The sequence below is a fragment of the Arvicanthis niloticus genome, chromosome 23 (genome assembly GCF_011762505.2).
Source record: "Arvicanthis niloticus isolate mArvNil1 chromosome 23, mArvNil1.pat.X, whole genome shotgun sequence".
Taxonomy (NCBI): Eukaryota; Metazoa; Chordata; class Mammalia; order Rodentia; family Muridae; genus Arvicanthis; species Arvicanthis niloticus.
The window spans coordinates 36,016,592-36,033,156 of NC_133430.1; the positions used below are offsets into that span (position 1 = coordinate 36,016,592).

General features: G+C 48.0%; 1 protein-coding gene across 3 annotated transcripts in view; it reads left to right on the top strand.

Moving 5' to 3' along the window:
- The first annotated feature begins 9,989 nt into the window (after positions 1–9,989).
- The window catches only part of Actn1 (actinin alpha 1), a 92,292-nt gene continuing 85,716 nt past the window's right edge, over positions 9,990–16,565 (top strand). For all 3 annotated transcript variants that reach the window (XM_076921847.1, XM_076921848.1, XM_076921849.1), the window contains exon 1: positions 9,990–10,137. In XM_076921847.1, the coding sequence (XP_076777962.1) occupies positions 10,033–10,137 (105 nt within the window). In that variant the 5' untranslated portion in view covers positions 9,990–10,032. The remainder of the gene's footprint in view (positions 10,138–16,565) is intronic.

Consider the following 16,565-nt stretch of genomic DNA (forward strand, 5'->3'; position numbering starts at 1 on the left):
GGGCACAGTGTGGGAAGCAAAGAAACTCTTTCACCAGCTGCAGGCCAGTCTTTTCTTAGAGATCCTGTAAGGGCAATCTGCCCACTGTCCCACACACCCTGCAGTCTGTGGTGGGAGGGGGAGGAATGCCCTTCAGGAAACAGTTCCAGTCAAGCAGAAGATGAAGTCTGGGAGAGGCTGACTGGGCTGCTCAAGGGACACGCCTCACTTTCCCCAAAGACTCAAGGACTTATAAATTGCTTATGTAGAGCAGTACAAAGGAATGGCTTCCCAGGGCCAGTCTCAGGTTTGATAGAGAAACTGAGGCAGAGGGCAGGGATTTTTACTAAAGCCGTATTTCCTACAGCAAATAACTCATAGAAACACTGGAGGTAGAAAATGTGGACAAAGGGCTCAGATAGAGCAGAGAACAATCTGTCAGCTCGGAGAAGTGCACTGTGAGAGTTTCAGAGAATGAGTTCAATAATCCATTTGCTATTGGGTCTGAGGACCAAGCTAATTTCAGTCTTTTGGACCTAGAAACCCAAGAAATCATAGTGTTGTGGTTTGCTTTCTGTCACCTTGATAAACACCATTATCAAAATATAACTTATGGAAGAAAAGGTTTATTTCATATTACAGCTCCAGGTAACAGTTTATCACAGAAGGAAGTCAGGGCAGATCCTGGAGACAGTAGCTGAAGCAGAGGCCCATGGAAGGATACTGCTTACTAACTTGCTCTCCCTAGCTAGCTTTTTTTCTACCCTACATCCCCCTGGCAAGGGATGATACTCCCCACAGAGTGCTGAACCCTCTTATATCAGTCGGCAATCAAGAAAATGTCCCATGAAGATGCTCACAAACCAGTCTGATTGATTTGGTCCCCACATTAAGGCTCTTCAGATGACTCTGGATTACGTCAAGTTGACAACTGAAGGTAAATAGGGAGACATAATTTGTCCTATCTCCTTTTAGCCGTCTATGGCTTCAGGTTGAATATCCTTTATTCAAAGTGCTTAGGACTATAGAATGTTTTGGATTTCAGGGTCCCCACTCTTGATTTGGGAGTACTAACATATACATAATGTGGTATCTCAGGAATAGAGTCAAAATCTTAATACAAAATTAATTTCTGTTGCAAATACACAGCCTAAAGGTAATTTTACACAATATTTTTAGTTCATCTGCATGTTGACTGCAATCTATCATGTGAGGGGAGGTGTGGAATTTTCCACTTGTGGTGTGATGTTTATGTGGTGAGAGTTTCGATTCAGGGAACATTTCACATTTTGAATTTCACTGGGCATGGTGTTGCATGCCTGGAATCCCAGCATCTGAGATGCTTGAGAGATAGCTTAGAGGTTAAGAGCACTGGCTGTTCTTCTAGAGGACCTGGGTTCAATTTTCAGCACCCACATGGCAGCTCACAGCCATCTGTAACTGCAGTCCTTGGAGAGATCTGAAGTCTTCTTCTGCTTCCTCAGACACCAGGGCCAGGACACATGTGGTGCACTGAATTACATGCAGACAAAATACCTATACATGTAAATAAATTTAAAAAATTAATTCTAGCACTTGGGAGGTGAAGGCAGGAAGACAAGAGTTCAAGGTCATCTTTAGCTAAGGAGAGTTCAAGGCCAGCCTGGGCTGTGTGAGACCTCATCATAAAAATTAAAGACAGGGGGCTGGAGAGATGGCTCATCGATTAAGAGCACTGACTGTTCTTCCAGAGGTCCTGAGTTCAATTCCCAGCAACCACATGGTGGCTCACAACCATCTGTAATGGGATCTGATGCCCTCTTCTGGTGTGTCTGAAGACAGCTACAGTGTACTCACATATGTAAAATAAATAAATGAATCTTTTTAAAATATAAAAATAAAAAACAAACAAGTACAGATGAAAGAGTTCAGATTAAGGGCGTGTACTCATTCTGTGTTCAAATGACTACTGTGTCTCTGTGTTCTTAGGAAATGTCCATAGGAACCCATTACCTCACTCTCTAAAGGACTAGAACCCAGGATACAAAGAAGGAAATCTCCAGATTGGTGGACTACGGGGGGTCTCACAGTGGCTTTAGTTTCTAGCATCTTTTTTTTTTTTTTGGTTTTTAGAGACAGGGTTTCTCTGTGTAGCCCTGCCTGTCCTGGAACTCACTGTGTAGACCAGGCTGACCTCTGCCTTCCAAGTGCTGGGATTAAAGGCGTGCACCACCACTGCCCGGCTTAATTTCTGGTATCTTCTAGATCCTACTTGTCTGTGTTTCTCTATAAGGCTCTGCAGAGCCCATACCTATTAGTAGGACAAGGAGAATGAGTGACTGTTTAGAGGCCTGCTGTCTACCAGTCCCTAGGCTGGCATTCTGTGTTTTTTTTTTTTTGCCTCACTTCAAATGTCAATCCAGGGACCAGGGCTGTAGCTCAGTGTAAGAGTACTTGCCTAACAAGCACGAAGGCCCAGGTTTAACCTTCAGCAGAAAAAGAAAGAAATACATTGATTTGAAGTTGCTTTGACAAATACAAACTCAGTTCGTTTCTTCTCAGATTGTGCCCATCTGTAACCAGCTGATGTATGGCCGGAAGTCCCGGGTCTGAGCCCAGCTAAGGCATTTGCTCTTTAGAAGCCTTTCAGCATGCTGTCTGGCATGGAGTGGGTGTGTTCTATGCATTCCCAGAATTCTCAGGCATGTCTGTGCCCCCTTCTTTCCCAGGGAGGTTTGTTCTCTACCTAGAGTAAGGCTAGCTCAACAACAGGACACCCGTGGCTCCTAGTGATTCACGGAAACAGCTGCCCTGAACGTGCGTAATGGAGGAGGCTGCGACAAAGTGGGAGGTGATGGCCTCCCTCTTTGAGCAGCTCCACAGAAAAGGCTGACCTGGTGGAAAAGCTTCAGGGTTCTCTTCGACACCATCACCTGAGCAAATGTCTTGGGTTTCGGCCCCCACCATCTCCTGTGCATAATGGCTAGAACTCTTGCTACTGGCCTCTGGCAGAAGAGAGCAACAGCTGGGCCTCCAGGAGGGGTCAGTGTGGTTTCCTAGTTGACTCTCCCCACTTTTCCCTTCTTTCACCATCTTGCCTCCATTTTCTCTGCGCATATGACTCCAGGGGGTGATGGGAATTGAACCCAGGGCTCCAAACAAGTTCACATGCCTCCACCGCTGAGCTACCCTTCCAGTCCAGGACTCTGTTTTGACTCGTTTGGTTTGTGTCTTCTTATGTTATCCAGGCTCATCTCAAACTCACTCTTAAGTGATCCTCTGGTCTCCATCTGCACCATAGTGGCACTATGGGTATGAGCCACTGGACCTAGCGAGAGATGTATTTCTTTTAAATTTTTAAATTTTCATTCAAAATGCCAGCTGGTATGGAGGTATAAGACTTTAATCCCAACACCCAGGAGGTATGTGCATGTGGATCTCGTGAATTCAAATTCAGCCTGGTCTGCATAGTAAGTTCAAGGCTGGCCAGGGTTATACATTGAAATCTTGTCAAAAAAAAAAAAAAAGAAAGAAAAGAAAAGAAAAGAAAAAAGAAAAAAAGAAAAGAAAGGAAGAGAGAAAGAAAGAGAGAAAGAAAAATAAAAATCAACTGAAATATCATTTAAAAAATAGACTTTATTTATTCAGCTGGCTTATTTCTACTAAAGCAAAACAAAACACCTTCCACTCAGAGACAAGCAGTTCTTACAAACAACCATCCACTAAATGGTCACTAAACATACACTGTCTGTTTAAGAGACACAGGGTCCCCTCTACCTTGCTGGCCTTGTGTTATCACAGTCAGCCTCTTCACTGTGTGTGTGTGTGTGTGTGCTGTGTGTGTACATATGTGCATATTTGTGTATGCATGTACATGTGTGTATACTCATGTGTATGTGTGCTCTGTGTGTGTTCATGTTTGTGTATGCATGTACATGTGTGTGTACTCATGTGTATGTATGTGTATATTCTCATGTGTATGTATGTGTGCTCTGTGTGTGTATGCATGTGTACATGTATGTGAATGCATGTACATGTGTGTGTTGTTGCATGTGTATGTGCAGTCAGGGGTTTTCTTCAGTCACGCTACCTCTTACTTCAAGGTCACTTACTGAACCTGAAACTCACTGACTCAGTTAGACTGGCTGGTCTAAGAGTACCTGGAATCCTCCTGTTTCTGTCTCCCCAGTGCTGGGATGACAGGTATGTGCTACCACCATGCCCGGCTTTTACACAGGTGCAGAGATCAAGTCCTCCTGCTCACACAGCAAGCGCTCTGTTGAAGGAAACATCTTCCCAGCCCCCTTTTCTTCATTCTTTACTTCTGGCACAGTGCCAGGCACAGATAAATACCTGGTGGGTACATGAAGGAATAAATGAATGACATTTGGGGAATTAGGGAAATACGCATGTCAAATGGAGAATGGAGAATGAATTACTACTGGACTCTATGGGGACAGGGATAAGTGTTATTTATTAATTCGGATGATCAATAGCACATAAAAAGTCTTACCCCCAAAGAGCCCACTGCTCACCCACCATAATGGCTTCTGTTTTTAAACAACCCCAGGTGGGTAGGAGGAGATGAAGCAACTGAAATCCTCACCTCTTGCTGCTCGAGAGTAAGTTATTACAGCCAATTTGAAGAACTGTTTGACAATATTTACTAAAATGAAGCACACGCCAACTGTGTGACCTAGCAGTTGCACTTGGAGGTATACATTCAAGAGAAATGAATGCTCGTGTTCATCAAAAGCACACAAAGATGTTCATTGTGGCTTTCTTCATGGTAGTTACAACCAGAAAGCACTGAAAATGCCTGTGGACAGTTACTCTGGATATACTTGTACAATAAACACACACACACAGCTATGACACAGGACTGGGGATATAGCTCCTTTGATAGAATGCTGCCTAGCACTCACAAGGCGCTGGTTTTAATTCCCAGTAGTGCATATACTGGGTACGGTAAACAAGAAGTTCAGGGCCATCCTCAGCCACAGAGGAAATTAAGAGGCATCCTGGGCTACAGGAGACACTGCCACAAAACAAGAAGACAACCAAGTTAAGCTGAGCATATTAGCTCACACTTTTAATCTCGAATCTTGGAGATCCCTTTGAGTTCAAGGCTAGCCTGGTTTACATAGTGAAATACTATCAGGAGAAGGAGAAGGAGGAGAACATAGAGGAGGATAAAGAGAAGGTGAAGGAGAAGGAGGAGAAGGAGGAGGAGGAGGAGGAGGAGGAGGAGGAGGAGGAGGAGGAGGAGGAGGAAGAGGAGGAAGAGGAGGAAAATCAGCTTCAGGCTATGAACCAGACTGGGTCCTGGAAATGCTTTGTATCTTTATTGGCTGGCAGGGTGTAGGTGCATGGGTCAGTACTTTTGATTTACATACATTATCATGAGTTATGCTCTGATTTAAATATAGATGTTACAACCCTGCAAACACCTTAAAATCTGTATAAAAAAAAAAAAGCAACAATTTTAGTAACTATGTTTCATCTAAAGCAGGTCACATTACTTTGGGATTAATGTCACCAGAGCTACGACCAACTGTGAAAAGAAGGTGTGTTCATTAGCTCTGGCCCACCTTTCAGGGTTTCTTCTCCTGCCATCAGTAATGGCTTCCACCCACTTCCTGTCCTGCCTCCACAGGTCATGGTCACCCTCACCAGTCATTACTTCCCTCTTTTCTCAGAACATTCAGGTCTTTCTCCTCAGTAACAACCTACCCTTAAGCTGGTGTCCTTGAACACACATGGTCCTGTCCCAAGAACTCCATGTGGCCCCTTAATCCTTGATCCCTTGTGGTTTTAACCCTCTTCTCCAAACTGCATCCATCTTTCAGACTACAAGTGACCCAAGTGTCTGTTTTAAAGGAATCTTCCTTGGGCTGCAGCTCCCCTCTGTTGCCTCAATCTCCTTCTGTGTTTATGATCTTAACTTATTCACCACTTAGTGAATACGTTTCTTTTTCCTTTTTGTTTTTTCCAGGTAGTCCTGGGTGTCCTGGAACTTGCTCTGTAAACTAGCCTGGCTTCATAAAATGATTCTTGACATTGACATATCCTCTTGTAAGGATAGGGATTAAAATCTACTAGGATTGGAAGTCACTAAATTAAAGGCATGTATTTAGGTATCACTGTGCAACTTGAACAAGTTTCTACTTCTCTGGGCTTTGGTTTATTTATTTATTTTTTTATTAGATATTTTATTTACACTTCAGATGGCATCCCCTATCCCCATTCCCCCCCCACCCCCCTTAGGAAACTCCTATCCCATGCCCCCTTTTCCTTTTTGCATTTATACATTTTTTTAAAATAATGTTAATCATAGGCTTTATAAGTTTGGAATTGTTCAATCAGAGGTGTAACCCACTGACCAACCTAGATATAACGACTATCTTTGACTGGTGGAGATACATGAATATCTGCCTCCCTGTCTCCCTGGTTTATTTTCTGTTGGATGGAACTTAAATATTTGTTACAGGTAAACTGTAGGAAGCCGTGGTCAGCAGTGATATATGTGCCATTCCAAGATGGCGCAGGCATCGTGTCCTCCACAAGTAAACAATGGACTGCGCAGGTGCAAAAAGGCAAAAGCGCGCCAAAAGTCACTGCCCATCCCGGGGCGTAATATGGGGTGATGAGTGAACAGCCAATCAGAAGTGAACACGCCACTCTAGGGTATATATAGCAGTGCCTTTCCCGGGCTTGGGGTCTTTTCCGCTTCTGCTCGTACAAGTAAAGTCTGCTGTAGTGATTACCCGAATATTGCCTCACGCGTCCTTATTCGTGGGCGAAAAGGGACTCGGGAGGCGTGCGGAACAGAACCTCGTGGTCTGTTCCATAGTGTACCATGAAAAACTTGCTGCTCTTCCTCCTCCTCCTCCTCCTCCTCCTCCTCCTCCTCCTCCTCCTCCTCCTCCTCTTCTTCTTCTTCTTCTTCAACAAGGACAACATTTAGTTGGGGCTGGCTTACAGTTTCAGAGGCTCAGTCCATTATCATCAAGGTGGAAGCATGGCGGCTTCCAGGCAGGCATGGCGCTGGAGGAGCTGAGTTCTATACCTTGATCTGCTTCTCTTCTTTATAGTCAATTAAATTCCTGTTTGTCTCCCAGTATTGCTTCTGTCCACATCTTTCCTATTACAGCCTGGTTTCGACAACAGGTCTTTTGGCTTGCAGCCAGCTGCTTCCCTCTGACTTCACAGGGCCCCCAAGGCCACCCCTCTAGCCCTGTTTCCTTTTTCCCATTACAGTTCCAGCCTAGCTACCGTGAGATGGTAGGCATTCAGCTGTATGCCATGGAGTCTCCTGCTCCTGTGTGCTAACTTCCCTGGTCCCTCTGCCTGGGATAAGCTCCCAAGCTCATCTGACTCTCATCCCCTCCCTAAAGCTTACTCAGGTTCTACCTGGATCCTTCCACCCCATGAGGCTCAGTGCTCTTGGAGGTTCTGTAGAACCACATCAGATTTCCTCCTTCGTCTGTATCATTTGGGCACATCTTTGCTTCCAAGTCTGTCTCCGTTGTACTTGTGGGGAAAAAAGTGTGGATTTTTTTTTATCATTATTATATACAGGATGTCTAGCATGTTCCCTGACACGTAGAAGGTATTCAGAAAATATTTATGGAGTGAATGAACAGATATAGCACTATTATTGCTCTCTATGTTAGGTTTAGAGCCATAGTTTAGAAGTGCTTATAAAATAGTTCATAAATCTGCTGTCTCTATCCCAGAAACAGTTGTTTCCTTGGCCAGGGGCTTAGAGAAGACACAGTACTGATGGTAACACTGGCATGAACGTGTGTGGTTCAGTCATGACTGGAGGATATGTTTACATCCCCATCACTCTGGCCTCTGCCAACCAGAGGTGCTTTTTTCTCCCACCCTGATCATTGTGGGCTTTAGAACTCTTCCCTGTCAGTAAACATCTAACAAGTAAACTTGTTAGACAACACTAGTTTCTGGATTAAACAGCCATCCTACCAATACAACTGGCCTCCTTTTTCACATTTTAGAATCTTGGATTGAACTAACCACAGATTAAAAGTATCCCAAGGGTGGGGGATTGCTGACCCTGTAGACTTCATTTTCTTGTCAGGATTTCGTCAACAGTGTAAGTAGTCACATGACATGTCTTTTATGGGTTTTTTTGTTTTTGTTTTGTTTTTTTTTTTTTTTTTTTTTTTTTTTTTTTTCTGGCTGCATGTTCGTGTCTGTGTGACGGTATTAGAAACCCTGGAACTGGAGTTACAGATAGGCCTGAGTTGCCATGTAGGTGCTGGGAATTGAACCCGGGTCCTTTCCTCTGAAAGAGCGAACAGCCAGTGTTCTTAAGCCCTGATTCATCTCTCCAGCCCCCGAGTCACATGGCATTTCTATTTGGGAATGATTTAAAGTGTTCAGTGGATGTATGTAGGTTACATATCAATCAATCTTGTGCTGTTCTATACATGTGAGACTTAAGCACTTGCAGATTCTGGCATCTGCAGTGGTTCTGAAATCAGACCCGAGTATTAAGGGATGACTGTATAAATTAATCCATGCTGCTACAAGAAGGATGTATCTGTTGTCCACATCAGAACGCAAAACCAACTACAGGTTTCCTTGTTACTGATTTTCATTCTCAGCATCCCTCAAAAGACCACCAGGAATCCCTGCGGCCTCTTCCCAGGATGCAACAGTGCTGGATCAACACATTCTCACCCTCCTTTACTGAGCCCAGGGAGTACTGCCAGGAATCAAGCAGTTTAGTCAGTCCTGCGTTGTTTCTTCCTCCTCCAAGAATAAGGTTTTGTCAGGTACAAAGTTACACGCAAAATGAGTTTATAGAGTCCTATAGAGTCCATGCTGGCTAAGTCTCTTGTCCAGTTCAGCTCTTTGAGTCTCAGTTTCCCCATCTGTTAGGTATATGCATCTGCTAGGTGTATGATTCATGATACAGGTAGACCATTTTAGGGCTCTTATAGTTTCAGGAAAGTGTGAGGAAGCTGTAAAAGTGGGGACGGAGGAACTGGTCTCAGAAGGTAGCTTCAGTTATGTTAGTCCACCAGGGAGCCTGGGAAGCCCGACAGCCTAGCTGCCACACAAGAAGTCCGCAGCAGGCCAGTGCACCGAACCCTAGAGAAGTACCCAAGGATCTTTGGTGAGGCGGGAAACTCAGTGGGCTGAGAAATGTCAGCTAGCCACAAACCTGGCTCCAGAAGGACAGGGATCAGCCTGGTCCCCAGGGGCGGGACGGGAGCGGTGGGTGGAATCAGGAAATTCCTTTTTACTGTGGTGTACTTTCCAGGGTGCAGACTTGTCCCAACCTAGATTCCCCAAGAAAGAAAAAACGAAATATGCCTTGGGTTTCCCCGCGCCCTGCTGGGGTTTGTAGCTTGCGTGGGACAGCAGGAACACCGGTGCGCCGGAGTTCTGGGCCTTCCCGCCGGCAGGGAACCGGACCAATCCTCAGCGACTCCTCGGGCTCCAGAGCACAGTGCCATTTGGTCCCCGAGCTCTGGGAGGCGTCCCCAGGCTTCACTCCGGTTCAGCTTAAGGTGGTGTCACATGAGCTGCGGAGGAGTGGGAACCCAGGGAGTGGGCGGTGGCGTGCGCGCCCGGAGGGGGGCCGCCCAGTCCACCTATATGCACAGAGACCCGCCTGACGGATGCCAGGAATTCCCAATGAGAGGCGCTGGGGGGAAGTTTGGGCAACTCGGCCTGGCCAATGGAGAACCTCGGGAGGGTTCTGCCCCTTCTCCCCGCCCCCGCCCGCCTCTGCTCCCGCAGCGCGAGTGTTCACAGAGCGCAGTGTGCGTGGAGATTAGGTCGGAGCGCGCGCCCCAGGAAGGCAGTCAGCGAGCTCCAGCCGCCGCCGTCAGCAGCAGCCTCCGCGAGCAGAGCCGCGGCGGAAGCGGGCGCAGGGGAGCGAGCCCGGCCCCGCCAGCCCAGCCCAACCCAGCCCAACCCAGCCCAGCCCAGCCCAGCCCAGCCCTGCCGACTCCCTCCCCACGCCCGGGCAGCAGCCGCCGTCGCCTGGAGAGAAGGTAGAGGAAGAAATCCAGCTCCTACCACGCACGCACCATCATGGACCATTATGATTCTCAGCAGACCAACGACTACATGCAGCCTGAAGAGGACTGGGACCGGGACCTGCTCCTGGATCCGGCTTGGGAGAAGCAGCAGAGGAAGGTTAGCGGCCACCCCCACCCGCTACTGTCCCGAGCCCTGATCCGCTCTGCCCGCTGCACTCCTGGGATCCGGGTTGGAAACCAGTTCCCGGCGCGCAAGAGCGGAGGCGGGGACATCGCGGCCACAGCGAGGTGGGGTATTGGGTTACAGGCACCGGGCGGGAGAGGGGATCACCCCTGCCCTGGAGCCCGCAAACGGCTAGCCGCGGCGCGGGGAGGTGGCGCCGCCGGCGGGCAGATCGCCTCGGAGCGGATGGTCCCGGCCACCCCGGTGCTGCCGAAACCGTCTCCTCGTGGGCAAGGCGAGGGGGCGATGCTCCAGAGGCTGGGGCTGAGACTTAGGCTCCATGGCTGCTTACTCGGGATCGATTTTCCCCTTCTTTCTCTTTTTCCTGGCGCCTCCATATGGCGTGTGGTGGCAGCACGCTTCCTGGGCCGCCCCTGGGGCTCTGTACCATAGGGGCAAGCTGCCCTGGACTCTGCGCCCGGAGCTGGGTCCGCAGACAGTCGGTAGAGCCGGTGTCGGAGGGTTTGGCGACCGCCTCGGGATCTACCTGGAAGTGGACGTGCCGGAGTACGGCTGGAGCTGGGTCGTTAGCGAGCTCCCCAGGGCCTTGTGGGGGCGGGGTCAGGACGGTGAACCGTTTTATTGCTTAACTCAGTGAACTGGTGGCTGCAAGCCTTGCATCTGCGTTCTGCCCGGTTCTTTTGCTGGCGAAACGCGAGTTTGAGTAGCGTGGCTCTAGTTGGGCTTCCGGAGGAGGGACAGTCTCAGGAGATATTTGGGGTTGTTCTTGGGGTTGTTCTGCTTAGCCAAGGCCCTGTGTCCTAGTCGCCATCAGTGAGGTTCGGGATATGCTGCCCCGTCTGAGCTGGGAAATTGGCGATGGGGTACCGAGCGTAATGGCTAGTGGCAGGAAGAGGTCAGAAACCACTCTTGGTTGGGGAGGGGGAGGTATTAACCCTGCGATGGCTTCCTGCCTGAGCAGAGAGCGTTTTCCTTAGGCGGCCACGTACCCTGACCCCCTCAATCCCCAATTCCCATCCAGTCCCTCCCCATTTTATACCCCACCCCCCACCCCCAACACACACTGCGTGATCTGGGAATGGGTGGGGGGGGGGTGTACAGGATGGCGCGTCCCTCTGGATGGTGCGGTTAGGGCTGGGCTTGAGGGAGAATGCTCATGTCCAAAAATGGTAACATTCATTCCCTTTTTTAAACTTAAAAGGGGGGGGAGTTTAGTGAGCCGGCTTAATTTTTTTTTTTTTTTTTTTTTTTTCCTGCTAAAGGCATCCTGTATTAGCTCACTCAGGAATCCTAAGCCCTGAAACGGTGCCCTTTTACTCACTTCATCAGACAAGCAGAGGTAATTTAAAACACACCACAATGGGCTTCCTTAAACAGGCGACCTGGGGCCCTGCCCCTGTCTCTTACTGCAACAGCAACTTAAGAGAGTCCCTTGGCTTTGAACTGACTTCTTTGTAATGTATTGGTAGTTTACAGACACCGCCCTCTTCCTGTCAGCCCCCTCCCCCTCTTCTGGGAGGACTGAGGGCTGAGGGTCTTTCCTCCTTCTTCAGGAGTTTATTTCCTGGGACTGTTGGTGGAAGAGAAAACTGAATGAGCAGTTTGGAGATTCCCAGGGAGGAAAAGAGATCTCCCTCCTTTCCCTGCTTCTTTCTTTTCTTTTTTAAAATGTTTCTTAAAGTGACTTTTTTTTTTTTTTTAAAGTGTGCATTGATGTTTTGCCTGTCTGTATGTCTCTGTGAGGGTATCAGATCTCCCGGAACTGGAGTTACAGGCAGTTATGAGTTGCCACGTGGGTACTGAGAATTGAACCCTGGTCCTTGGAAAGAGCAGCCGAAGCTCTTAACTGATAAGCCATCTCTCCAGACTTTAAAAAAACCGATAAGTCATCTCTCCAGACTTAAAAAAAAATCTTTCTTAAGAATAGATTTTAAATTGGGCAGGAGGGGTGGGATCATAATGGTATTAATCTTGGATCTTCCTTGGAGAAGTCAAGTCCCTTCCGGGAGTCCACCTTTGTGCTGGAAGAGACAGGAGTGATGGAGCTGTTGAGGGGGCATGCCTGTGTCCAGATATCGAGCCTTGGGCCTATATGTCCATTCAGTATTGACGAATGAATGGCTGAACAAACATATTCAATAGAGTTGGAGAGAAAAATATAGTTTCCCAGGACACTGACCTGGTAGGAACAGACATCTGGGGAATTTGGTCATCTCCGGACATATATAACATATGTAGGCTGATGTTGGCTAATGTGGGCAGTATGGTGCCCGTTTTATCTTGGAGATCCCAGCAGCCCTGTGAGCTAGACACATGTGAGGATGAGTAGACCAGTTAAGAGAGAAGTATCGTGGGCCGAGGGCCCGTGTACAGCGCACTGGAAGCAGCTGGAGGAAGGATGCAGAACTTAGTCTAGCATCCCAAGCATCCCAAGTTTTGGAATCAGGGAATCCTCATTTGCTTAGATTAATAGTGGGAGCCTGGCCAAAGGCCCTCTGCTTTTGATTGGAAAACATGGTCCAAGGTTGTAGCCTTGGCCGTTCATTCTCTGTTGCCTTCTGTGAGCATAAGTTTCCTCACCTGCAGAATTTTGGGCCTGCATAGTGCTTAGCAGAATGATAGGGGCGTTTCTCCCCCTCCCCCGCCCCCTTCTCCCTCTCACTCCAGCCCAACGGTTTTTATTTATTTATTATATGTAAGTACATTGTAGCTGTCTTCAGACACCCCATAAGAGGGCATCAGAGCTCATTACAGATGGTTGTGAGCCACCATGTGGGATTTGAAGTCAGGACCTCCGGAAGAGCAGTCGTGCACTTAACTGCTGAGCCATCTCAGGCTTAAAGCAGCACCATGTAGGGTTTGCTATTCTTCCTACTGACTGGGAGTGGGGCTGGTATTATATGGGACCACCTGCCTGTGAGTGAACAGGGCCAAAGGAGGCAGGGGAGAATTGAGGTGGCGTGGTGCAGTGGGAGCCTAAGGTTGCAGCATGAGAGGCAGAGGACAGCCTGTTTTTAGCCCTCCCTGGTGCAGCATAGCTGTTTGCAAGACTGGACAAGTCAGTTACTTCTCTCGACTCTCTGTGTGTGGTGTACGTGAGGGTATACCTATGTGGTGGCTAGAGATTGCTGTTTGGTGTCTTCCTGAGTCACTCTCTACTTAATTTATTGAGATAGAGTCGTTCTATGTCCTGTCCTGGCTGGCCTGAAACTCTGCAACAAAGAACAGGCTGGCTTTGAACTCATACACCATATGCCTCCGCCTCCATACCTGGTCAATTCTCCACTTTGTTTTTGAAAGTCTGGCTGGCCAGCAAACTCCAGGGATGTCTCTCTGCCTAAGCCAGCGCTGAGCTTACAGCATGTGCCAATGCACCCAACTTCTTATGTGGGTGCTAGAGATTGAATTTAGGTACTTAATACTTGTGCAGAAAGCCCCTTCATGACGGCCGTCTCCCCCAGCTCTGAGCTTTTTCTAGCTATCGTTTGACAAATGCACTGTGAATACTGTGAGCCAGGCTGAGTTCTAGGTGTTGGAAGTGGGACATCGTTGAGTGGGACAGAGTAGATCTCTCTGTTGTTTCCTTATCTGTGAACCTGATGAGTTTCTGTCCTACGCCCCCCCGTCCCCCCCCCCCCCCCGCTCTTACCCACTCCTCTGAAATGGTATGGTGGGAACTCCTTCCTTGGTGGAGGTGGAACCCTGGGCAGGCAGGAGACATGACTCAAAGAGCCAAAGGGGAGTGGGCGAGCGGCTGTGCTTATCCCTTCTCCAAAGAATGCTTTGGGGCAGACTTCTTGGGGCTGGTCCACATACCTCCAAATGCAAAGTAAGGATATGGCGCAGAACCTGTGGACCAGAGGAGATCACTGGGATCGCCTTCCTGACGTCCAGGATCTGGCCTGAAGTCATCTTTCCCAAGACAGTTCTTTTCATGATGACCAAAGGTGTCTCTGTGTGTTTCCCTCTCCGAGATCTTGCCACACCCTTGAGTGTACGAGCACAGGTGTAAGGCAGGCTAAAGAGAATATTGACTTGGAGTCATGTCCTGGATCTGTCCTTTCACTGTGACCTTGGGCCAGGTCCTTTAAGCTTTGGCTCAGGCTCCATATTTGTAAAAACCAGCTGATACAGGTTTGCTTTTTTTTTTTTTTTTTTTTTAATGTACATTGATGTTTTGCCTGTATGTCTGTGTGAGGGTGTCCGATCCCCTGGAACTGGAGTTACAGACGATTGTGAGCTGCCACGTGGGTGCTGGGAAGTGAACCTGGGTCCTTTGGGAGAGCAGCCAGAGCTCTTAACCACTGAACAATCTCTTAAGCCGCCTAGCTGATGCAGTTTTAACTTGAGATGTAGGGTGGTGCTTCTGCTGCTGAATTATACTCTGCTCTTCTCTCTGGTTTTGGAGGGTGACTGTGTATTCCCACAGGTGTCAGCCCTGGGGCTTTTCATAATAAGACAGTTAATCAATATTTGCTGAGTATTCACTAGCTGTTGGCAGGTGAATGACAATGGCTGTGGTTAGGACTCAGGTAGGCTAGGTCTCAGCAAGATCCAAAAAGAAAGGGCTAGCATGCACGGGCTTACTTGGGAAGGATTAGACATCCTGAACCAGAGTGGTACCTAGTGGAAGTGAAGACTTGGTTCTTCTATATTCAGATTCCTCATTGTCTGTCCTCTTGACTGCCATGCCTGTGACAGAGTCTTTGGGGCCAAGAACTCAGGCTTTCCTGTTCTTTCCTGAATTTCTGATGCTGAGCACAGGGACAGGACTGACTGAGGCTGTTGCTTAGGGACATAGATGCTCTTTGTTCTAGATAAAGACCCAATCCTAGGCCTGCATTCTAGTTCCAGCTTCTGGAGATGAATGTGCACTGAGTGTGCTTGGAGGGTCTAAATGTTGGCTTCCTCATTGACTAGCTGTGCCATCTTGGATCTACATAGTGAATTCTATGCCAGCTTGGGATTCTGTCTCAAAGCCCCTTCCCCCCCCTCAAAAAAACCCCAACCCCCCCCAAATCCTAACCAGAAAGAAAGTACTTAAAAAACTTGTGTCATGTCATAGTGCAAGAAACTTGACACACCAAAAGTGAATGTCCTTTTTTTTTTTTTTTTAAATGGCTCTTATGTGCCCCCCCCCCCCCATTTCTTCTTTCTCACTATCTGCTCCTGGGCTGGGGTTTGGACCCATAAGCTATGGTAGGAGTAGAGTGAAGAGTCGTGAGGAAGAGAAGGGAGTTGTCTGATTGGCCGTGTGTGTGGGGTGCATCCCTTTCTTTAATGGCAGCAATTAGGAGACAGAGGCAGGTGCATCTGTCTCCTTGGTCTATGTAGTTAGTTCCAGGCCATCCAAAGCTGCACAGTAAGACCCTCTCAATAAATAATATGCTGGCAGCTTCTACAGCTGAATCGGAAGGTAAGGGGACAAAGAGTTCCTCAGATCTTCTTTCAAGGCCTTACACTGACTGGGGGTGATCTCACTTTGTGGAGGACTTTGTGGGGTGGGGCACTAGGAGTTCAGCCTACAGTAGGTATCCTGAGGGCCGGTGTGCATGTGTGTCCCTGACGTGTTTCCCAGGTGGAGAACTGTCTGACCTTTTCAGGATCTCAAGGTTAGGGTGACAATGGCTGTAGGATCTGAAGCTGGTGATCCCATCCCCCTCTGTTGTTTGCTCTGCTGTGCTGTCATTATAAAACAGTCTGCATGTGTAGGAACGTTAAGCAAAGATGGATGTATACAAATAAAACCCCAGGGGTGGACATGTTCTGGAATTAGCCTGTGGTGGTGGTTCCATGGCCTTGTGAATAGATTCAAAATTACTGGGTTGTACATGGTGGAAAATGGTGACATTGATGTTATGAGAATTATGTCTCAATTGAAAAATCCAAGAAAAGACTAATAATATAAAGAAGAAGCCGACAGCTGCCTGTCATCCCACCTCCCAAATGTGAATACTGTCACAAGGAGTTCAGATGGTATCTGCTGGCCTCATAACTTATCCTTACTCTGGTAATGGCTCTTATGCGTGTCTCCCCCCCCCCCCCCCCCATTTCTTCTTTCTCACTATCTGCTCCTGGGCTGGGGTTTGGACCCATAAGCTATGGTAGGAGTAGAGTGAAGAGTCATGAGGAAGAGAAGGGAGTTGTCTGATTGGCCTCTTAGAAACTGTCTGATATGCATGATACATAAACACCAGAACAGAACTGAGGAGGAAAGATGGTTTTCCCTATCTTCCCAAGTCCTCACTTTGTGAGAGTTCTGGGGATGTTCAAATATAAACCTTGTTGGACTGTGGTCCCTTCTAGCCTTCTGGTGTCCCCAGGGTCAGCAGGCAAGGGTTATTTTCCTCAGGGTCTGAGGCAGGCATGGGCTGGGGGGGGGGGAGTAGCCCCACCTCCTT